General features: G+C 43.5%; 1 protein-coding gene across 1 annotated transcript in view; it reads right to left on the bottom strand.

Moving 5' to 3' along the window:
- The window catches only part of LOC121558360 (zinc finger protein 236-like), an 85704-nt gene extending 79378 nt beyond the window's left edge, over window positions 1-6326 (bottom strand). The window contains 2 exon segments of the mRNA XM_041871755.2: window positions 408-541; window positions 6181-6326. Of these exon segments, the coding sequence (XP_041727689.2) occupies window positions 408-541; window positions 6181-6232 (186 nt within the window). The 5' untranslated portion in view covers window positions 6233-6326.
- Window positions 6327-20128: the final 13802 nt, after the last annotated feature.

Here is a 20128-nt window from a genome sequence, read left to right as displayed (position 1 = left end):
TTTTTTTCTCATTTTGTCTGTCATAGTTGACGTGTACCTATGATGAAAATTACAGGCCTCTCATCTTTTTAAGTGGGACAACCTGCACAATTGGTGGCTGACTAAATACTTTTTTTCCCCCACTGTATCTAATGTTTTCACATCCAGCACACCATTCAAACATATACAAAATCAATCATGTGAATGAAGTACAGTTCCATCCATATCAAATGAGATCATTAAGGTAGGTCTGTACTAGCCTGGTCCCAGATATGTATGTGCTTTTGCCTACTCCATTGTCATTGTCAAGCTAAACATTGGCATGACAATTCCATAAGGAGTTGGCAAGAGCAGAAACAGACTGGCACCCAGGCTAGGTCTGTGCAGCCTATGTTGTGTCAAACGGCCTCGTCTGGCCCTTTGCTTGCCTTGTCGTTGGCCTCATGGTCACGCTGGTGCCTCTGTAGTTGGCTCTCAGTAGTGAAGCTCTGGGAGCAGACAGTGCACTTGTTGTCCTTGGAATCCCCATGGCTGTAGTCCTGCTTGGCCCCAGATATACCCTCTGATGACAGAAAGAGAGAGGGAGGGAGACGAAGACACTCATATTACCATGGTGTTCATAATTAGGCTACTTAAACAGAGCCTGCAATTTGCCTAATGTTTTGGTCCACCAGCCTATTTCCCAGCAGATTCAAGACAGTGAAATATTAGGTTTAGTGTTAGGTTTGCAGGGTTCTCCCCAGGATTTCTTTTACAAGGTGGTGCTGCCGAGTACGGCAATGGGAGGCCCAGAGGGGGGCAGTTTTTGAACACCTGTATGTATTTTTCAGTCTGATTGGTGTGTGGAAAGGAGATATTTAGAACTAAAGTCATCCAAATAACAAACAGCCAAGCAATGTAATAGCCTAATAAATCACAATCATCTCCCAAGACAAAGGAGATGATTGTGGACTACAGGAAAAAAAAGAGGACTGAGCACGCCCCCATTCTCATCGACGGGGCTGTAGTGGAACAGGTTGAGAGCTTCAAGTTCCTTGGTGTCCACATCACCAACGAACTATCATGGTCCAAACACACCAAGACAGTCGTGAAGAGGGCACGACAAAGCCTATTCCCCCTCAGGAGACTAAAAAGATTTGGCATGGGTCCTCAGATCCTCAAAAAATTATACAGCTGCACCATCGAGAGCATCCTGACTGGTTGCATCACCGCCTGGTATGGCAACTGCTTGGCCTCCGACCGCAAGGCACTACAGAGGTAGTGCGTACGGCCCAGTACATCACTGGGGCAAAGCTTCCTGCCATCCAGGACCTCTATACCAGGCGGTGTCAGAGGAAGGCCCTCAAAATTGTCAAAGACTCCAGCCACCCTAGTCATAGACTGTTCTCTCTGCTACCGCACGGCAAGCGGTACCGGAGTGCCAAGTCTAGGTCCAAAAGACTTCTCAACAGCTTCTACCCCCAAGCCATAAGACTCCTGAACAGCTAATCATGGCTACCCTGACTATTTGCACTGCCCCCCCACCCCATCCTTTTTACGCTGCTGCTACTCTGTTAAGTATTTATGCATAGTCACTTTAACTCTACCCGCATGTGCATGTTACCTCAACTGCCTCGACTGGCCGGTGCCCCCGAACATTGACTCTGCAACGGTACCCCCCTGTATATATAGCCTCCCTACTGTCACTTTATTTTACTTCTGCTCTTTTTTTCTCAACACTTTTTTTGTTGTTGTTTTATTTTTACTTTTTTTGTTTAAAATAAATGCACTGTTGGTTAAGGGCTGTAAGTAAGCATTTCACTGTAATGTCTGCACCTGTTGTATTCGGCGCATGTGACCAATACAATTTGATTTGATTTGATTTATTGTAATTTTCATACTTAAACTAAAAAAAGGGTTAAGACACAGTCACAGAGCATTAACCAATGTTTTGGCCTATTATACTAGCCTTTATCTGGTATCCAAATCAGGTAATGGGTAGGCCTACATGGGGTAACTGATTCAAGCCTGTCCCAAATCACAACCAACCCCTCCCCTTGGTACCAGCCTAACCGTTCAATGTTTGCAAATCTGAAGGGTCTGGATAGGTAGCCTAAGCAGGTCAGTGGGGATGCTACCACCATATTTATACACCTGACCCGGTCAGGCTGACATTACAGATGAAAACATTGAAGGATTAGGGCCAAGGGCACGGGCTAGGGAGTTGAGTTTCAATAGTATGCACAATGCTCAAAAATATTTTTTCTTTAAGTCTATGAAATTAGTGAACAACAGGGGCCACATGAAATGTCAGGGGCGGAATTTGAATATCAGGGGGGCTAGGAGTTCTTTCTTGATTGGGCCTACTTTTTATGACAACTGTTACACTCATAATTGCACTCCACTTTGTAATTTTGTATATATGTATAGTCATATATATTTTCTGTAACTACCATATGTGCCCAGCTCATTGATATAAAATTAGAGGTATATATATTGTTTTTGAAATAGGTTTCTGTAATTATTCACTACATGGCCAAAAGTATGTGGACACCTACTCATCAAAAATCTCATTCCAAAATCATGAGCATTAATATGGAGTTGGTCCCCCCCTTTCCTGCTATAACAGCCTCCACTCTTATGGGAAGGCTTTCCACTAAATGTTGGAACATTGCTGTGGGGACTTGCTTCCATTCAGCCACAAAAGCATTAGTGAGGTCGGGCACTGATGTTGGGCGATTAGGCCTGGCTCGCAGTCGGTGTTCCAATTCATCCCAAAGGTGTTCGATGGGGTTGAGGTCAGGGCTCTGTGCAGGCCAGTCAAGTTCTTCCACACCGATCTCGACAAACCATTTCTGTATGGACCTCGCTTTGTGCACGGGGCATTGTCATGCTGAAACAGGAAAGGACCTTCCCAAACTGTTGCCACAAAGTTGGAAGCACAGAATCGTCTAGAATGTCATTGCATGCTGTAGCGTTAAGATTTCCATTTCCCTTCATTGGAACTAAGGGGCCTAGCCCGAACCATGAAAAACAGCCCCAGACCATTATTCTTCCTCCACCAAACTTTGCAGTTGGCACTATGCATTGGGGCAGGTAGCGTTCTGCTGGCATCTGCCAAACCCAGATTTGTCTGTTGGACTACCAGATAGTGAAACGTGATTCATCACTCCAGAGAACCCGTTTCCACTGCTCCAGAGTCCAATGGCGGCGGGCTTTACACCACTCCAGCTAATGTTTGGCATTGCATATTAGTGATCTTAGGCTTGCGTGCAGCTGCTCGGCCATGGAAACCCAGTTCATGAAGCTCCCGACTAATAGTTGTTGTGCTGACGTTGCTTCCAGAGGCAGTTTGGACCTTGGTAGTGAGTGTTGCAACCGAGGACAGACGATTTTTAAACGCTCTCCAGCACTTGGCGGTCCCGTTCTGTGAGCTTGTGTGGCCTACCACTTCACGGCCCGAGCCGTTGTTGCTCCTAGATGTTTCCACTTCACAATAACAGCCCTTACAGTTGATTGGGGCAGCTCTAGCAGGGCAGAAATTGTACACACTGACTTGTTGGAAAGGTGGCATCATATGACGGTGCCACGTTGAAAGTCACTGAGCTATTTGTCTATGGAGATTGCATGGCTGTGTGCTTGATATTATACACCTGTCAGCAATGGGTGTGGCTGAAATAGCCGAATCCAATAATTTGAAGGGGTGTCCACATACTTTTGTATAGTAAATATACGGCCACCGCGCGTGTTGTGCGTAATGGTCATATGGGTGGGTCATATGGTAGTAGGCTACAACATCATCACTCGACTTCAAGTTTACTGTGACGTGATGGTTTTTCTATCAATATTTGCGCATAAAAGGGTTTCCACCGCAACTGTCGCATAATCTACAGACAAAAAAATAATCCCACCTTGTCTAGCGTATTTTATGTCATGTCGACATTGGGAAGTTTTACCAACAAATTTGCTGTTGCCGTAAGGCCTGTCCTGACTTTTTTATGCATCAAGTCATTCATCCGCATGAAACGGTTGGATGGAAAACCTGGTTAATGCCCCATATTTTTGTCATGATTGCATCTTCCCTGGGTTGATATTGCTTAATGCAGGGTTTCCCAAATATTTATTTGTATCCGATTCTAGGCCCGATTCAGCTGCACTGCGCATCAGGTAGGCGAAGTGTTCTGATTTTGAACCATTTCATGTTTGAAGGTACGAACTCTGTCTTCCTGGCATGCCCGGAGAGAAAATCAAGTGCACTATAAGCCTAACGCTGACCAATCGGATGCCTCTGATTACTGTGTCGGCAGTAACATAGCAGGCGTAAGCTACAGAAAAGTCAATATTGTGAGATTTCAAAACTTTCAAAGCCATGACTAGAGGGAGACTGTCAACAAATACAGCAAAGAGCTGATGTTTTTATGAGTGAGTTTTTAATCAACACTTTTATAAGCCATAAAATGTGGTTTCTTCCTACTTCCACTCACGCTACAACCAGCACTAAGTTGTAATGAATGAGTAGGATACGCTTGCGTTGTTGTTAGCGGCCTGGGTCTTTAAATTGTTTTTATATTGATGAATATTTCACTTTCTCGGTTCATAGGAGTAACATGAATTTGTTCATGAAGCAGAAATAACACGGTGTGGAGTTTTGCCATCTACTGGAAGACTGTGTCCCTTTTTGGTCAGTGTCTAGAGGAGGAAAGGGAGAGTGGAGGAACATTGAGAGGCGGACCCTCAGTCTTCTGCCCTCGCTCTCCGCTGAGACTGACCATCAGATGCAGGCACCATCAGCCCAGTAAAATAAAAAGCTAATTATTTAAATGTATGCTCCCTCAGCTTTGCCTCACAAATAATACAACTAACTATTACCGGTGTGATCCTATTGCTTACCTCAAAATTTTAAATAAATATTTTTTTTAATGGTCCGAACAACAATGCATTTGGCAGGGCAATTCAAGCAATGCAGTGATAATGTATTGGGCCTATAGGCTAGTGCACAAACCTCATTGTTACAGTACTGTTTGTAATAGGTTAATGTTGCATAGGCTTACTTTTTTAAAGTAATGTTCAAAACAAATCTGAGCGGTAGATCTCGCCATGCATTTTGACTCAGAAAAGGTTGTGACCACTGCACTGAACAAACCCACTGAATATTCCTGGGGTGTAATCGTTACTCCAAACAGTTGCAAAGCGTTCGAAAACTAGCGTTTCTATTGGACCGGTTCAGCAAATAGGGGTGGACCTACCTGAATCTGACAAATATAAACGCTATTTTTCTAGGAGCAATGACTACACACCCGATGGCCTAGCTGGTTGAACATACTGTACGCTAGCTAGTTACCTTGTCCTTGAACGAGTTAGTAAACTGTCATGTCACATAACTAAACATGCCAAAAATAAGCTGATACTATAGCTAGCTATTGTCTAACTAAAGTTACGACTCTTACGATACTAGCTAGCTACCAATTGACCTACAATATATTTATTTTACACCTAGCCAAGCCAACTTGCAGCTGGAGTGCATTGTTTATCTGTGCTGTTAGCTTGCTAGCTCAGCTGTATCTTCTAGCTGGCAACGGCGCGTTAGCTATAGGATGGCAACCAACTTTAACTTAGCCACATGCAGAAAACCCATTCTCTTCTGATCACTTGACTTGAGTTGGATGCTAACTAGTTAAAGTTGTTAGTTAACTACAGTTAGCTAGTTAACAGTAGCAGTTATAACTCGCTAATGTGGCTATCGAGCTGCAGCGAACCGAGACTGGATGGCGAAACACTCCACTTTCTTGATGGTTTGGCTAGCCAGCTAGCTGACATCTAGCTAGCCGTCTTCTCGCACACGCAAATAAAAACAAAGACTGTTAGCCAACTGCCTAGCACCAACATGCTAACACACGAGTCAGAAAACCACATATAACTAACGTTACCTAGCCAAATTCTCTATATTTGACAGGACTCTGCGGGAGCTATTGCCTCCCCGAAGTGTAAATTAGACTGAATCTGGATAAGTAGAGCCACCGAAATGTTATTAATATCATTCCGCCTCAATCACTACTTTACAGCACAAAGCAATGGACACCCGCAATACTATATCCGGGGACTATATACACTATATTCAAGTGAGTTTATCTCAGCTACGCAGCAGCTTGTCCATTCATTACGTACTTGTGTAAACAGCATGGTCGCTGCCTTTTTTATTCGTGACATTTTGGAACTGATTACCTGTTCCGTCGTTGGTTTTATCCCTCAGTTTGCGAGGCCGGCCCCGCGGCATAGTTCCAGGTTTCAGAGCGGGTGTACTGTGAACGATTTGGGTTTCAAAATGGCGACTGCCTCACGACGAGCACAGAGAAATCAGCGAACCCATGAACTCTTCAGTGCCGTTGTAGTGCACGTCTAGCTAGGCTACTTGTTGTGAGGCTCCGATGCATGGAGGAGGGAGACATCTAGCGTATATGTATGTGCATTGTCTCAAGGAGGAGCAGGAGTGTCATCAAATTCTTAATAATAATAGGGAATAAAGTATATTTGACTCGTTTTTTTTTTTTCATGTCCAATGACAGAATATAATTAGGCCTTTTATAAAGTAAGGATAGGCTACTATAAGATGGGGGGGAAAGCAACATTGAAGCATTAATACATTTATTAAGATGTATTATCCTCCTATAGGCTAATGTGGTGTAGGCCTAGCTGTTCCTGTGCCATGTTTGTGGCATTAGACATATTATCCTCATAGGATTGTGGGCTACATAGTTTCCATGATGCAGTACATGTAATCTAAATTCAATTTTATGTGGAATGTGATGAGCTTTAGAAATAAAATACATAGCCTATAGGCTTAATCCTCTCACTTTTATAAGGTCTCCCTAAACCCTGTTCACTGCATATACTGTATATAAACACTGATATGCATCACTGACTATACCCTAACTTGTGATGCAAAGATTGACCAAATATGATTGTGACCTTTCATGTATATAAGGCTATACATTTGATCTGCTTTGATAACAGAGTGACAGATTCCCTTTATCAAGCATGTCTCAGATAAACATATGGTCCTGCACATAAACTATTTGTCTTACCCTGGCATAGGTCTCATAAGTCTACTCTAAAATATGTATGGCAAGTCACTATCACTGCACAGAGGGAGGAAATCATCCCAGCAGGCAGCATCACTACACAGACGGTGGGGATCCTCCCAACAGCCACCGTCCCTGGGAAGAGGGAGGGGATCCGCCCAACAGGCATCGTCCCTGTTCAGAGGGAAGGGATCCTTCCAGCAGCCAGCATCGTCACTGCACAGAGGGAGGAGATCATCCCAACTGACAGCATCACTGCACAGAGGGAGGCAGGCAACAAGCATCACTGTGCATAGTCCCTGTTAAGGAGGGGACTCTTCCAACAGGCATTGTCCCTGTTCAGAGGGAGAGGATCCTCCCAGCAGCCAGTATTCCTGTGCCGAGGGAGGGGATCCTCCATACAAACAGCATCACTGTGCAGCAGAAGGGGATCCTCCCAACATGCATCAACCCTGCGAAGAGGGAGGGGATCCTCCTAACTGGCAGTATCACTGCGCAGAGGGAGGGGATCCTCCCAGCAGCCAGCGTCCCCTGCGAAGAGGGAGGGGATCCCTTCAACAGGCATCATAAATCCACCACCTCCCATCATCCCCATGGTAGGACCAGCGTGTGATGCTGGAATGAATACTCCACATGGAGATTTCTATTCCAGGAGAAAGGGTAGTTTAATCTTGAGCTGACAGACGTTTTGCACTGTTTTGCTATGGCTATATTCATCCATATAGCAAGAAAGCAATATTTTAAATAGTGTAGTAGTGGGGCGGCAGGTAGCCTAGAGGTTAAGCGTGTTGGGCCAGTAACTGAAAGGTCGCTGTTTGAATCCCCATGCCGACTAGGTGAAAAATATGTCGATGTGCCCTTGAGCAAGGCACTTAACCCTAATTGCTCCTGTAAATCGCTCTGGATAAGAGCGTAGACTAAATGTAAATGCTAAATGTGTCCCCCATCCCCTCCAGAAAGCTAGGTCTTTGACTTGAACCTGGAATTGTTTATTTATGTCTGAGGAAAAAAAATACTTCATTTTATCAGGGAGTCATACTGAGACCAAGGTCTCTTTTACAGATGAGCCCTGAATCACATAAATTACAGAAAATATACACATCAAAATATAAATACAAAATGCAAGCAGAAAGAAAAACATGGTCATAAAAAACAAACACATTCATCAGTAATAAGGTCCTCAAATTTAAGAACATTTTGAAGATTGTTCCACAAATAAGGTGCAAGAAAACTAAAAGCAGATTTTCCTAACTCAGTAGAGACCAAAATCATTTCCTGAATTAGCCATCCCTGAGACCGGGTGTGGTAACCAACTCTCTGGTAGAGAATACAGTGATGAGTACTAAAATTGTTGCCCGTAACAAAGCGCAGTGTGCTAAGATAAACTGCATCTAACGGCTTTAATGAAGTGGCAGCTGTGTTCATATAGATGATGTCGCCATAGTCTAGGACCGATAGGAACATCGACTGAATAATCTGCTTTCTACTATTTAGCGAGAGGCAGGACCTATTTCTATAGAAAAAGCCCATTTTTATTCTCAGCTTCTTAACTAACTCATCAATATGCTTTTTAAAAGACAGCTTTTCATCTATCCAGATGCCCAGATATTTGTAATCATAGACAGAATCAATATGGACACCATCCAAAGTACATATGCCTAAGTCATCAGACTTATTTTTATGCACACTAGAGAACAACATATACTTAGTTTTACCTGCACTCTGTACTAATTTCAGGTCAATAATGTTTTACTGTAATACAATGACGGCAGACTGTAGTTCAGATAGAGCCTGGTCAACTGTGGGGGCAATAGCATACACAACAGTATCACCGTTACATTTTTTTTTACAGACAAGTCGATACTGTTAATGTAAACTGTAAAAAGTACAGGACCCAGAATCAACCCCTGAGGGACACCTTTCGTAATATCCAGGAAACCTGATTTAATACCATCAGTAGCTATACATTGAGTTCTGTCTGTCAAATAATTTTTAAACCAGTTACATGCAGCCTAGTCTAGAACAATTGAGGAAAGCCTCTGAATGAGCAGTGAGTGATCAACAGTATCAAACGCCTTTGACAGGTCAGTGAAGAGGGCAGCACAATGTTGCCAGTTAACCACATCATTTATAACTAGGGATGCAGCAGAGATAGTGCTATGACCTGGTCTAAAACCCGACTGATGTACATTTAGAATACATTTCAAAAATAAGAAAGATCTTAGCTGAGAATCAAGGATTCTAATATTTTAGCTAGGCAAGAAAGTTTGGAAATAGGCCGATAATTATTTAGGTCACAAGGGTCACCACCTTTGTGAAGGGGGAGTACATGGGCCGCCTTCCAAACCTTGAGGATAGTACCAGACATAATCGTCAGATTGAAAATATGTGTTAATGATTCAGCAATCGGGGAGGCAAAGAGCTGCATCAAAAATGGATCAAGCATATCAGCTCCAGTGGATTTGTTTTTACATCAATCTTAAGCAAGGCATATAGCACATCACAGATAGTAAATTGTTGAAATGAAAACAAAGATTCACTACAAGTTGATGGGTTAACCGTAGAGTCAGCTAGAGAATAGCAGAGGGAAGAGCAGTCGATTGACTGACCAGGGTCAATTAAACCACATTTTATCTCAAATAAAAAGCCTGTTGAGATGAAATGATGATTAAAAGCATCACTTATCCCATTCTTCTCAGTTATGATGTCAGAGTCAGACAGAACTTGCTTAGGCAGGGAAAAATAGGAATCTGTACGCTTTGGTGCGTTTACAGTTTTTCAAAATTTTGAAGGATTACTAGCAGAGTCAGAGATTAAAAAGTAGCTTGATTTAGCTTTCTTAATCAAGATAGTACATCTGTTTCTCAATTGTCTGAAGTATTGCCAGTCCACTACAGAGTCAGTGTTGTTTGCTTTGGCCCATGCCTCCTCTGAATGAGCTCAGATAATTCTCTTTGACTCTGAATTGTTTAAATGGGGCGTGTTTATCTGGCAGAGAAATAAATATGGAGGATACATTTTCTAGAGTCAACTCAGGGTCAGGAATACAGGAGACGGTGGCTTAATCAGAGTAGAACATGTCATGTAAAAACCATTGAGCAGAAAACGTTTTAAAATGTCTCTTCTTAATTAAACAAAGATGAGTATTTTTCTGTTTCGTATCTCTAATACATACTATGGGACAATGATCACTGAGATCATATGCAAATACTCCACTAGACAAATATTTATGGGGGTTATTAGTAAGAATGAAATCAATCAATGAAGAGTTAACAGGGTTTTTCACATTTAGTCATGTAGGTTTTGAGATCGATTGAGTCAGATAGCATCCGCCATTGCAGCAGGGGGGCAGTAAAGCCCAGCAACAAATACATGTGTATTCTGGTGTATGGACACATCTACAACCAGGAGCTCTAATTTATTGGGAACAGAAATATTAAAAAATTGGGATACCATGAAATTAGATTTTACATACAGTGCATTCGGAAAGTATTCAGACCCTTTCCCTTTTTCCACATTTAGTTACGTTACAGCCTTATTCTAAAATGGATTAAATCGTTTTTCCCCCTCATGAATCTACAGACAATACCCCATAATCACAAATCGAAAACAGGTTTTTAGACATTTTTGCAAATGTATTAAAAATAAAAAACAGAAATACCTTATTTATAGAAGTATTCAGACCCTTTGCTATGAGACACGAAATTGAGCTTAGGTGCATCCTGTTTCCATTGATCATCCTTGAGATGTTTCTACAACTTGATTGGAGTCCACCTGTGGTACATTCAATTGATTGGACATGATTTGGAAAGACACACACCTGTCTATATAAGGTCCCACAGTTGCATGTCAGAGCAAAAACCAAGCCAGGAGGTCGAAGGAATTGTCTGTAGATCTCCGAGACAGGATTGTGTCGAGGCACAGATCTGGGGAAGGGTATCAAAACATTTCTGCAGCATTGAAGGTCCCCAAGAACACAGTGGCCTCCATCATTCTTAAATGGAAGAAGTTTGGAACCACCAAGACTTTTCCTAGAGCTGGCCACCCGGCCAAACTGAGCAATTGGGGGAGAAGGGCCTTGGTCAGGGAGGTGACCAAGAAGCCGATGGTCACTCTGACAGAGCTCCAGAGTCCCTCTGTGGAGATGGGAGAACCTTCCAGAAGGACAACCATCTCTGCAGCACTCCCCCAATCAGGCCTTTATGGTAGAGTGGCCAGATGGAAGCCACTCCTCAGTAAAAGGCACATGACAGCCCGATTGGAGTTTGTCAAAAGGCACCTAAAGGACTCTCAGACCATGAGAAACAAGATTCTCTGTTCTGATGAAACCAAGATTGAACTCTTTGGCCTGAATGCCAAGCGTCAAGCCTGGAGGAAACCTGGCACCATTCCTCCGGTGAAGCATGGTGATGGCAGCATCATGCTGTGGGGATGTTTTTCAGCACCAGGGACTGGCAGACTAGCCAGGATCGAGGGAAAGATGAACGGAGCAAAGTACATAGAGATCCTTGATGAAAACCTGCTCCAGAGCGCTCAGGACTTCAGACTGGGGCGAAGGTTCACCTTCCAACAGGACAACGACCCTAAGCACACAGCCAAGACAACGCAGGAGTGGCTTTGGGACAAGTCTCTGAATGTCCTTTAGTGGCCCATCCAGAGCCCCGACTTGAACCCGATCGAACAGCTCTGGAGAGACCTGAAAATAGCTGTGCAGCGACACTCCCCATCCAATCTGAGAGAGCTTGAGAGGATCTGCAGAGAAGAATGGGAGAAACTCCCCAAATGCAAGTGTGCCAAGCTTGCAGTGTCATACCCAAGAAGACTTGAGGCTGTAAGGGGCTTCAACAAAGTACTGAGTAAAGCGTCTGAATACTTATGTAAAGTTGCAAAGAAAAAGCCATATCTCAGACTGCCCATCTTAATCTTTTATTTTTATTGGCCAGTCTAAGATATGGCTTTTTCTTTGCAACTCTGCCTAGAAGGTCAGCATCCTGGAGTCGCCTCTTCACTGTTGACGTTGAGACTGGTGTTTTGCGGGTACTATTTAATTAAGCTGCTAGTTGAGGACCTGTGAGGCGCCTGTTTCTCAAACTAGACACTCTAATGTATTTGTCCTCTTGCTCAGTTGTGCACCGGGGCCTCCCACTCCTCTTTCTATTCTGGTTAGAGCAAGTTTGCGCTGTTCCGTGAAGGGAGTAGTACACAGCGTTGTACGAGATATTCTGTTTCTTGGCAATTTCTCGCATGGAATAGCCTTCATTTCTCAGAACAAGAATAGACTGACGAGTTTCAGAAGAAAGTGTTTTGTTTCTGGACAATTTGAGCCTGTAATCGAACCCACAATTGCTGATGCTCCAGATACTCAATTAGTCTCAAGAAGGCCCGTTTTATTGCTTCTTTAATCAGCACAACAGTTTTCAACTGTGCTAACATAATTGCAAATGATCAATTAGCCTTTTAAAATGATAAACTTGGATTAGCAAACACAACGTGCCAATGGAACACAGGACTGATGGTTGCTGATAATGGGCCTCTGTACGCCTATGTAGATATTCCATTAAAAATCAGCCGCTTCCAGCTACAATAGCCATTTACAACATTAACAATGTCTACACTGTATTTCTGATCAATTTGATGTTATTTTAATGGATAAAAAAAAACAAGGACATTTCTAAGTGACCCCAAACTTTTGAACAGTAGTGTATATTTAATTTAAAAATATATATATACAGTATTTCATGAACATATTGCAAATATATTTCAATGTATTTTGAATTTACCACCCTACATTTCTGAAAATATAATGTGACTTTTTATTTAATTAAACTTTTCAGTAGGGGTACAATTCACTGTGAGTCATTACTCTCTCTCTCTGTGTTTCATGCTGTGCTTGAACTGGAGCACTAAAAATACCCTTTGTTTTGATGAGACCCTTTCCCTTTCCCTCACCCTGAGGTCACACAGTTCCTCTATATCCATCACTGGACAGGAACTAAGCACTTCTGGTGCACACACTTATGTATGCACTCCACAATGCATAAACCCCCACACACACACACAGACAATATCTTGGGTTTGTTTTGTTGTGTGAAAAAGGTAAATAAATCGACCAGTAGAGGACAGCAACGAGTTGTGAATTTTTGCCATAGTTGCTACGGAAGCGATAATCTGCAAACTGTCAACAGGCTGCCATTGCTGCTAAAATAAGATATGTTCAATTGAGATCAGTTCCTCTGCATAGAGAGGCAATCTCAACTTCCTGAATCTTGCAATGAGTTGTTGGTCCTCACCTCCTCGATAGCCTCCTTTTGGCGAGGAAGGACAAGTATATCAAATCAAATCAAATGTTATTTGTCACATGCGCCGAATACAACAGGAGTAGACCATACCGTGAAATACTTACTTACAAGCCCTAAACCAACAATGCAGTTCAAGAAATAGAGTTAAGAAAAGATTTGCTAAATAAACTAAAGTAAAAAATCAAATAAAAAGTAACACAATAAGATTACATAACAATAACGAGGCTATATACAGGGGGTACCGGTACCGAGTCAATGTGCGGGTAGACAGGTTAGTCGAGGTAATTTGTACATGTAGGTAGGGGTAAAATGACTATGCATAGATAATAAACAGTGAGTAGCAGAGAGAACAGTCTATGACTTGGGTGACTTGGGTGACTGGAATCTTTGACGATATTTTGTGCCTTCCTCTGACACCGCCTAGCATATAGGTCCTGGATGGCAGGAAGCTTGGCCCCTGTGATGTATTGGGCCATACGCACTAGCCTCTGTAGCGCCTTACGGTTGGATGCTGAGCAGTTGCTATACCAGGTGGTGATGCAACCGGTCAGGATGCTCTCGATGGTGCAGCTGTATAACTATTTCAGGATCTGGGGACCCATGCCAAATCTTTTCAGTCTCCTGAGGGGGTTGTTGGTGATCAGGCCTACTACTGTTGTGTCGTCAGCAAACGTAATGATGGTGTTGGAGTTGTGCTTGGCCACGCAGTGGGTGAACAGGGAGTACAGGAGGGAACTAAGAACGCACCACTGAGGGGCCCCGGTGTTGAGGATCAGCGTGGCAGATGTGTTGTTGCCTACCCTTACCACCAGGGGGCAGCCCGTCAGGAAGTCAAGGATCCAATTGCAGAGGGAGGTGTTTAGTCCCAGGGTCCTTAGCTTAGTGATGAGTTTTGTGGGCACTATGGTGTTGAACTCTAAGCTGTAGTCAATGAACAGCATTTTCACATAGGTGTTCCTTTTGTCCAGGTGGGAAAGGGCAGTGTGGCATGCGATTGAGATTGCGTCATCTGTGGATCTGTTGGGGCGGTATGTGAATTGGAGTGTGTCTAGGGTTTTCGGGATGATTGTGTTGATGTGAGCCATGACCAGCCTTTCAAAGCACTTCATGGCTACCGATGTGAGTGCTACGGGGTGGTAGTCATTTAGGCAGGTTACCTTCTCATTCTTGGGCACAGGGACTATGGGAGTATTACAGACTTGGTCAGGGAGAGGTTGAAAATGTCAGTGAAGACACTTGCCAGTTGGTCCGTGCATGTTCTGAGTACACGCCCTGGTAACCCTGCGGCCTTGTGAATGTTGACCTGTTTACTGGTCTTACTCACATCGGCTACAGAAAGCGTGATCACACAGTCGTCTGGAACAGCTGGTGCTCTCATGCATCCTTCAGTGTTGCTTGCCTCGAAGCGAGCATAAAAGGCATTTAGTTAGTCTGGTAGGCTTGCGTCACTGGCAAGCTCGTAGCTGGGTTTCCCTTTGTAGTCTGTAATAGTTTGCAAGCTCTGCCACATGCGACAAGCATCAGAGCCGGGGTAGTAGGATTCAATCTTAGTCCTGTATTGATGCTTTGCCTGTTTGATGGTTCGTCTGAGGGCATAGCAGGATTTCTTATAACGTCCAGATTAGTGTCCCGCTCCTTGAAAGCGGAAGCTCTAGCCTTTAGCTCGGTGTGGATGTTGCCTGTAATCCATGGCTTCTGGTTGGGATATGTACGTACGCTCACTGTGGGGATGACGTCGGCGATACACTTATTGATGAAGCCGGTGACTTAGGTGGTATACTCCTCAATGCCATTGGATGAATCACGGAACGTCCTACCTAAGTCCTTGCGGAATAGTTTTGAAATCTGCCACACCCCATTTGAATCAGTTATTGTTTTCTGAAAAGAGGAAAACATTTAAAAACGATATGTTACTTATCCTTTATCTATAAAATGTCTTAACAACTAGCTACATTTGTTTTCATCACTTTATACATTTACATTGGGATTCCATCCTGTACACTTAATTTGCCTGATAAAGCACGATTGGATGAGAGTCTCATTTCATACAAGCACATGTTTGTCCACTCCTTGCCGCCTCTCCCCAATTACATTTGACCTTTTTCAAAAGGAGGCCAGAGAGGAAGGAGATGACATAGGAGGTGAGCAAATCTAATTGAGAAAAAGCCAATTACAATCCTCTGCTTAGTCACTCCTGCTCACAGGGAGAGTCACCTGAATGTTAAATGTTTGTCCTTGGCAGTGAATGACCCGTGACGGGTATTAATAACGAAGCTTTCAGACACTGACAATGACAGGAAGTTGAGAGAATTTATGTTTGTGTGATTCAGTGTGACAAACATAATGGCTCTGTCTGTGGAATCCAGCCCATTATAACCGAGCTGGTGGAGAGAGAGAGAGGAGCCTCATAGCCAAATGAACACAAAGGAGAGGGGGAAGCAAGGGGAGAGAGTGAAAAGAAAACTCTGCCCGTATGCCATAGCCTATGAGTGCTTGTTGATAATATGATGCTGTGGGTTTGCATCGCAATTCTCTTACATTGTAAATGTAACCACATTTATAAATGTGAACATGAATGTAACTCCCTACATAACTTGGTTTAATGTGTTTACATGTAATTTACATCTCTGTTATGAATAGTCATTGGAATGTGGTGTGGCTCCCAGTTGATTTCTGGTTAGAGGAAGACACACTTTTGACTCCGAGATCCATGTTCATTGTGTTAGAACATCTGTTCCTGCCACTCTGTAGAAAGGGTTCTTCATGGAATCCAAAATGGTTCTACCTGGAACCAGAAAGGGTTCTTCAAAGGGGTTGTCCTATGGGGACAGCCGAATAACTCTTTTAGGTTCTAGATAGCACTTTGTTTCTAAGAGTGTATTCTGCCTGTCCCCCTCGTGGTTCGCCTGGACCACTGATCTGAGTGGTGAAAACAAAAGCCTGGACATCACACTGACCTTGAGGGATCCTCCACGCTCTTGTTTTTCTCTCCTTTCTTATCCAGCAGTCTGTTTCTCTCTCTCCACAGTGAAGAAGGGAGTGATCAATCATGAAGATTGGCAATGGCAGGGTGATTGTAAAGCCCACCTCTCTGTTAGAGAGGGGCACACTGAGGGACACTGCAAAAACTCTGTGGGAATGTGATGAGAACGTTGTGAGAACCTCATCCCTGCCCCAATCCAAAGCCTTCCCACTAACAAGTTTCTCCACTTACACTGACCAATGATACTGAGTGCCTGGCACTCTAGACATTAAGCAGACTTGAAAATAGAGAGCTAACACTCTTCATTGTCCTGTCTGGACTGGACGTGTGCTTGTGGTGTGTGATGTATTGGAGTTTGGATTGTCTATATTTAGGCTCAGTGCCATGTACTCATGGATGCCAAGGGAAGCCAGGCTTCCCCCAAAAATGTACCAATAATCTACACACAATACCCCATAATGACAAAGAAATGTTTGCAAATTTAGTAAAAATAAAAACGGAAATATCACATTTACATAATTATTCAGACCCTTTATGCAGTACTTTGTTGAAGCACCTTTGGCAGCGATTACAGCCTCGAGTCTTGGGTATGGCGCTAAAAGCTTGGCACACCTGTATTTGTGGAGTTTCTCCCATTCTTCTCTGCATATCCTCTCAAGCTCTGTCAGGTTGGATGGGGAGCGTCGCAGCACAGCTATTCCAGGTCTCTCCAGAGATGTTCGATCGGGTTCAAGTCCGGCTCTGGCTGGGACATTCAGCCATTGTCTTTTTATTTTTATTATTGTTATTTTTTATTAACCCATCCTCTTCGTAGGACAAATATATATATATATATATATATATATATACAGTGAGGGAAAAAAGTATTTGATCCCCTACTGATTTTGTACGTTTGCCCAATGACAAAGAAATGATCAGTCTATAATTTTAATGGTAGGTTTATTTGAACAGTGAGAGACAGAATAACAACAAAAAAATCCAGAAAAACGCATGTCAAAAATGTTATAAATTGATTTGCATTTTAATTAGGGAAATAAGTATTTGACCCCCTCTCAATCAGAAAGATTTCTGGCTCCCAGGTGTCTTTTATACAGGTAACGAGATGAGATTAGGAGCACACTCTTAAAGGGAGTGCTCCTAATCTAAGCTTGATACCTGTATAAAATACACCTGTCCACAGAAGCAATCAATCAATCAGATTCCAAAGTCTCCACCATGGCCAAGACCAAAGAGCTCTCCAAGGATGTCAGGGACAAGATTGTAGACCTACACAAGGCTGGAATGGGCTACAAGACCATCGCCAAGCAGCTTGGTGAGAAGGTGACAACAGTTGGTGCGATTATTCGCAAATGGAAGAAACACAAAATAACTGTCAATCTCCCTTGGCCTGCGGCTCCATGCAAGATTTTACCTCGTGGAGTTGCAATGATCATGAGAACGGTGAGGAATGAGCCCAGAACTACACGGGAGGATCTTGTCAATGATCTCAAGGCAGCTGGGACCATAGTCACCAAGAAAACAATTCGTAACACACTACGCCTTGAAGGACTGAAATCCTCAGCGCCCGAAGGTCCCCTGCTCAAGAAAGCACATATACATGCCCATCTGAAGTTTGCCAATGAACATCTGAATGATTCAGAGGAGAACTGGGTGAAAGTGTTGTGGTCAGATGAGACCAAAATGGAGCTCTTTGGCATCAACTCAACTCGCCGTGTTTGGAGGAGGAGGAATGCTGCCTATGACCCCAAGAACACCATCCCCACCATCAAACATGGAGGTGGAAACATTATGCTTTGGGGGTGTTTTTCTGCTAAGGGGACAGGACAACTTCACCGCATCAAAGGAACGATGGACGGGGCCATGTACCGTCAAATCTTGGGTGAGAACCTCCTTCCCTCAACCAGGGCATTGAAAATGGGTCGTGGATGGGTATTCCAGCATGACAATGACCCAAAACCCATGGCCAAGGCAACAAAGGAGTGGCTCAAGAAGAAGCACATTAAGGTCCTGGAGTGGCCTAGCCAGTCTCCAGACCTTAATCCCATAGAAAATCTGTGGAGGGAGCTGAAGGTTCGAGTTGCCAAACGTCAGCCTCAAAACCTTAATGACTTGGAGAAGATCTGCAAAGAGGAGTGGGACAAAATCCTTCCTGAGATGTGTGCAAACCTGGTCGCCAACCACAAGAAACGTCTGACCCCTGTGATTGCCAAAAAGGGTTTTGCACCAAGTACTAAGTCATGTTTTGCAGAGGGGTCAAATACTTATTTCCCTCATTAAAATGCAAATCAATTTATAACATTTTTGACATGCGTCAAAATCCAGAAAATCACATTGTATGATTTTTAAGTAATTAATTTGCATTTTATTGCCTGACATAAGTATTTGATACATCAGAAAAGCATAACTTAATATTTGGTACAGAAACCTTTGTTTGCAATTACAGAGATCATACGTTTCCTGTAGGTCTTGACTAGGTTTGCACACACTGCAGCAGGGATTTTGGCCCACTCCTCCATACAGACCTTCTCCAGATCCTTCAGGTTCCGGGGCTGTTGCTGGGCAATACGGACTTTCAGCTCCCTCCAAAGATTTTCTATTGGGTTCAGGTCTGGAGACTGGCTAGGCCACTCCTGGACCTTGAGATGCTTCTTACGGAGCCACTCCTTAGTTGCCCTGGCTGTGTGTTTCGGGTCGTTGTCATGCTGGAAGACCCAGCCACGACCCATCTTCAATGCTCTTACTGAGGGAAGGAGGTTGTTGGCCAAGATCTCGCGATACATGGCCCCATCCATCCTCCCCTCAATACGGTGCAGTCGTCCTGTCCCCTTTGCAGAAAAGCATCCCCAAAGAATTATGTTTCCACCTCCATGCTTCACAGTTGGGATGGTGTTCTTGGGGTTGTACTCATCCTTCTTTCTTCCTCCAAACACGGCGCAGTGGAGTTTAGACCAAAAGCTATATTTTTGTCTCATCAGATCACATGACCTTCTCCCATTCCTCCTCTGGATCATCCAGATGGTCATTGGCAAACTTCAGACGGGCCTGGACATGCGCTGGCTTGAGCAGGGGGGACCTTGCGTGCGCTGCAGGATTTTAATCCATGACGGCGTAGTGTGTTACTAATGGTTTTCTTTGAGACTGTGGTCCCAGCTCTCTTCAGGTCATTGACCAGGTCCTGCCGTGTAGTTCTGGGCTGATCCCTCACCTTCCTCATGATCATTGATGCCCCACGAGGTGAGATCTTGCATGGCGCCCAGACTCGAGGGTGATTGACCGTCATCTTGAACTTCTTCCATTTTCTAATAATTGCGCCAACAGTTGTTGCCTTCTCACCAAGCTGCTTGCCCTATTGTCCTGTAGCCCATCCCAGCCTTGTGCAGGTCTACAATTTTATCCCTGATGTCCTTACACAGCTCTCTGGTCTTGGCCATTGTGGAGAGGTTGGAGTCTGTTTGATTGAGTGTGTGGACAGGTGTCTTTTATACAGGTAACTTGAGTTCAAACAGGTGCAGTTAATACAGGTAATGAGTGGAGAACAGGAGGGCTTCTTAAAGAAAAACTAACAGGTCTGTGAGAGCCGGAATTCTTACTGGTTGGTAGGTGATCAAATTCTTATGTCATGCAATAAAATGCAAATTCATTACTTAAAAATCATACAATGTGATTTTCTGGATTTTTGTTTTAGATTCCGTCTCTCACAGTTGAAGTGTACCTATGATAAAAATTACAGACCTCTACATGCTTTGTAAGTAGGAAAACCTGCAAAATCGGCAGTGTATCAAATACTTGTTCTCCCCACTGTATTTTTG

This window comes from Coregonus clupeaformis, unplaced genomic scaffold (assembly GCF_020615455.1).
Source record: "Coregonus clupeaformis isolate EN_2021a unplaced genomic scaffold, ASM2061545v1 scaf0318, whole genome shotgun sequence".
NCBI classification, from domain to species: Eukaryota; Metazoa; Chordata; class Actinopteri; order Salmoniformes; family Salmonidae; genus Coregonus; species Coregonus clupeaformis.
The sequence above is the reverse complement of the archived record's forward strand: the minus strand, read 5'-3'. Positions and strand labels throughout refer to the sequence as shown.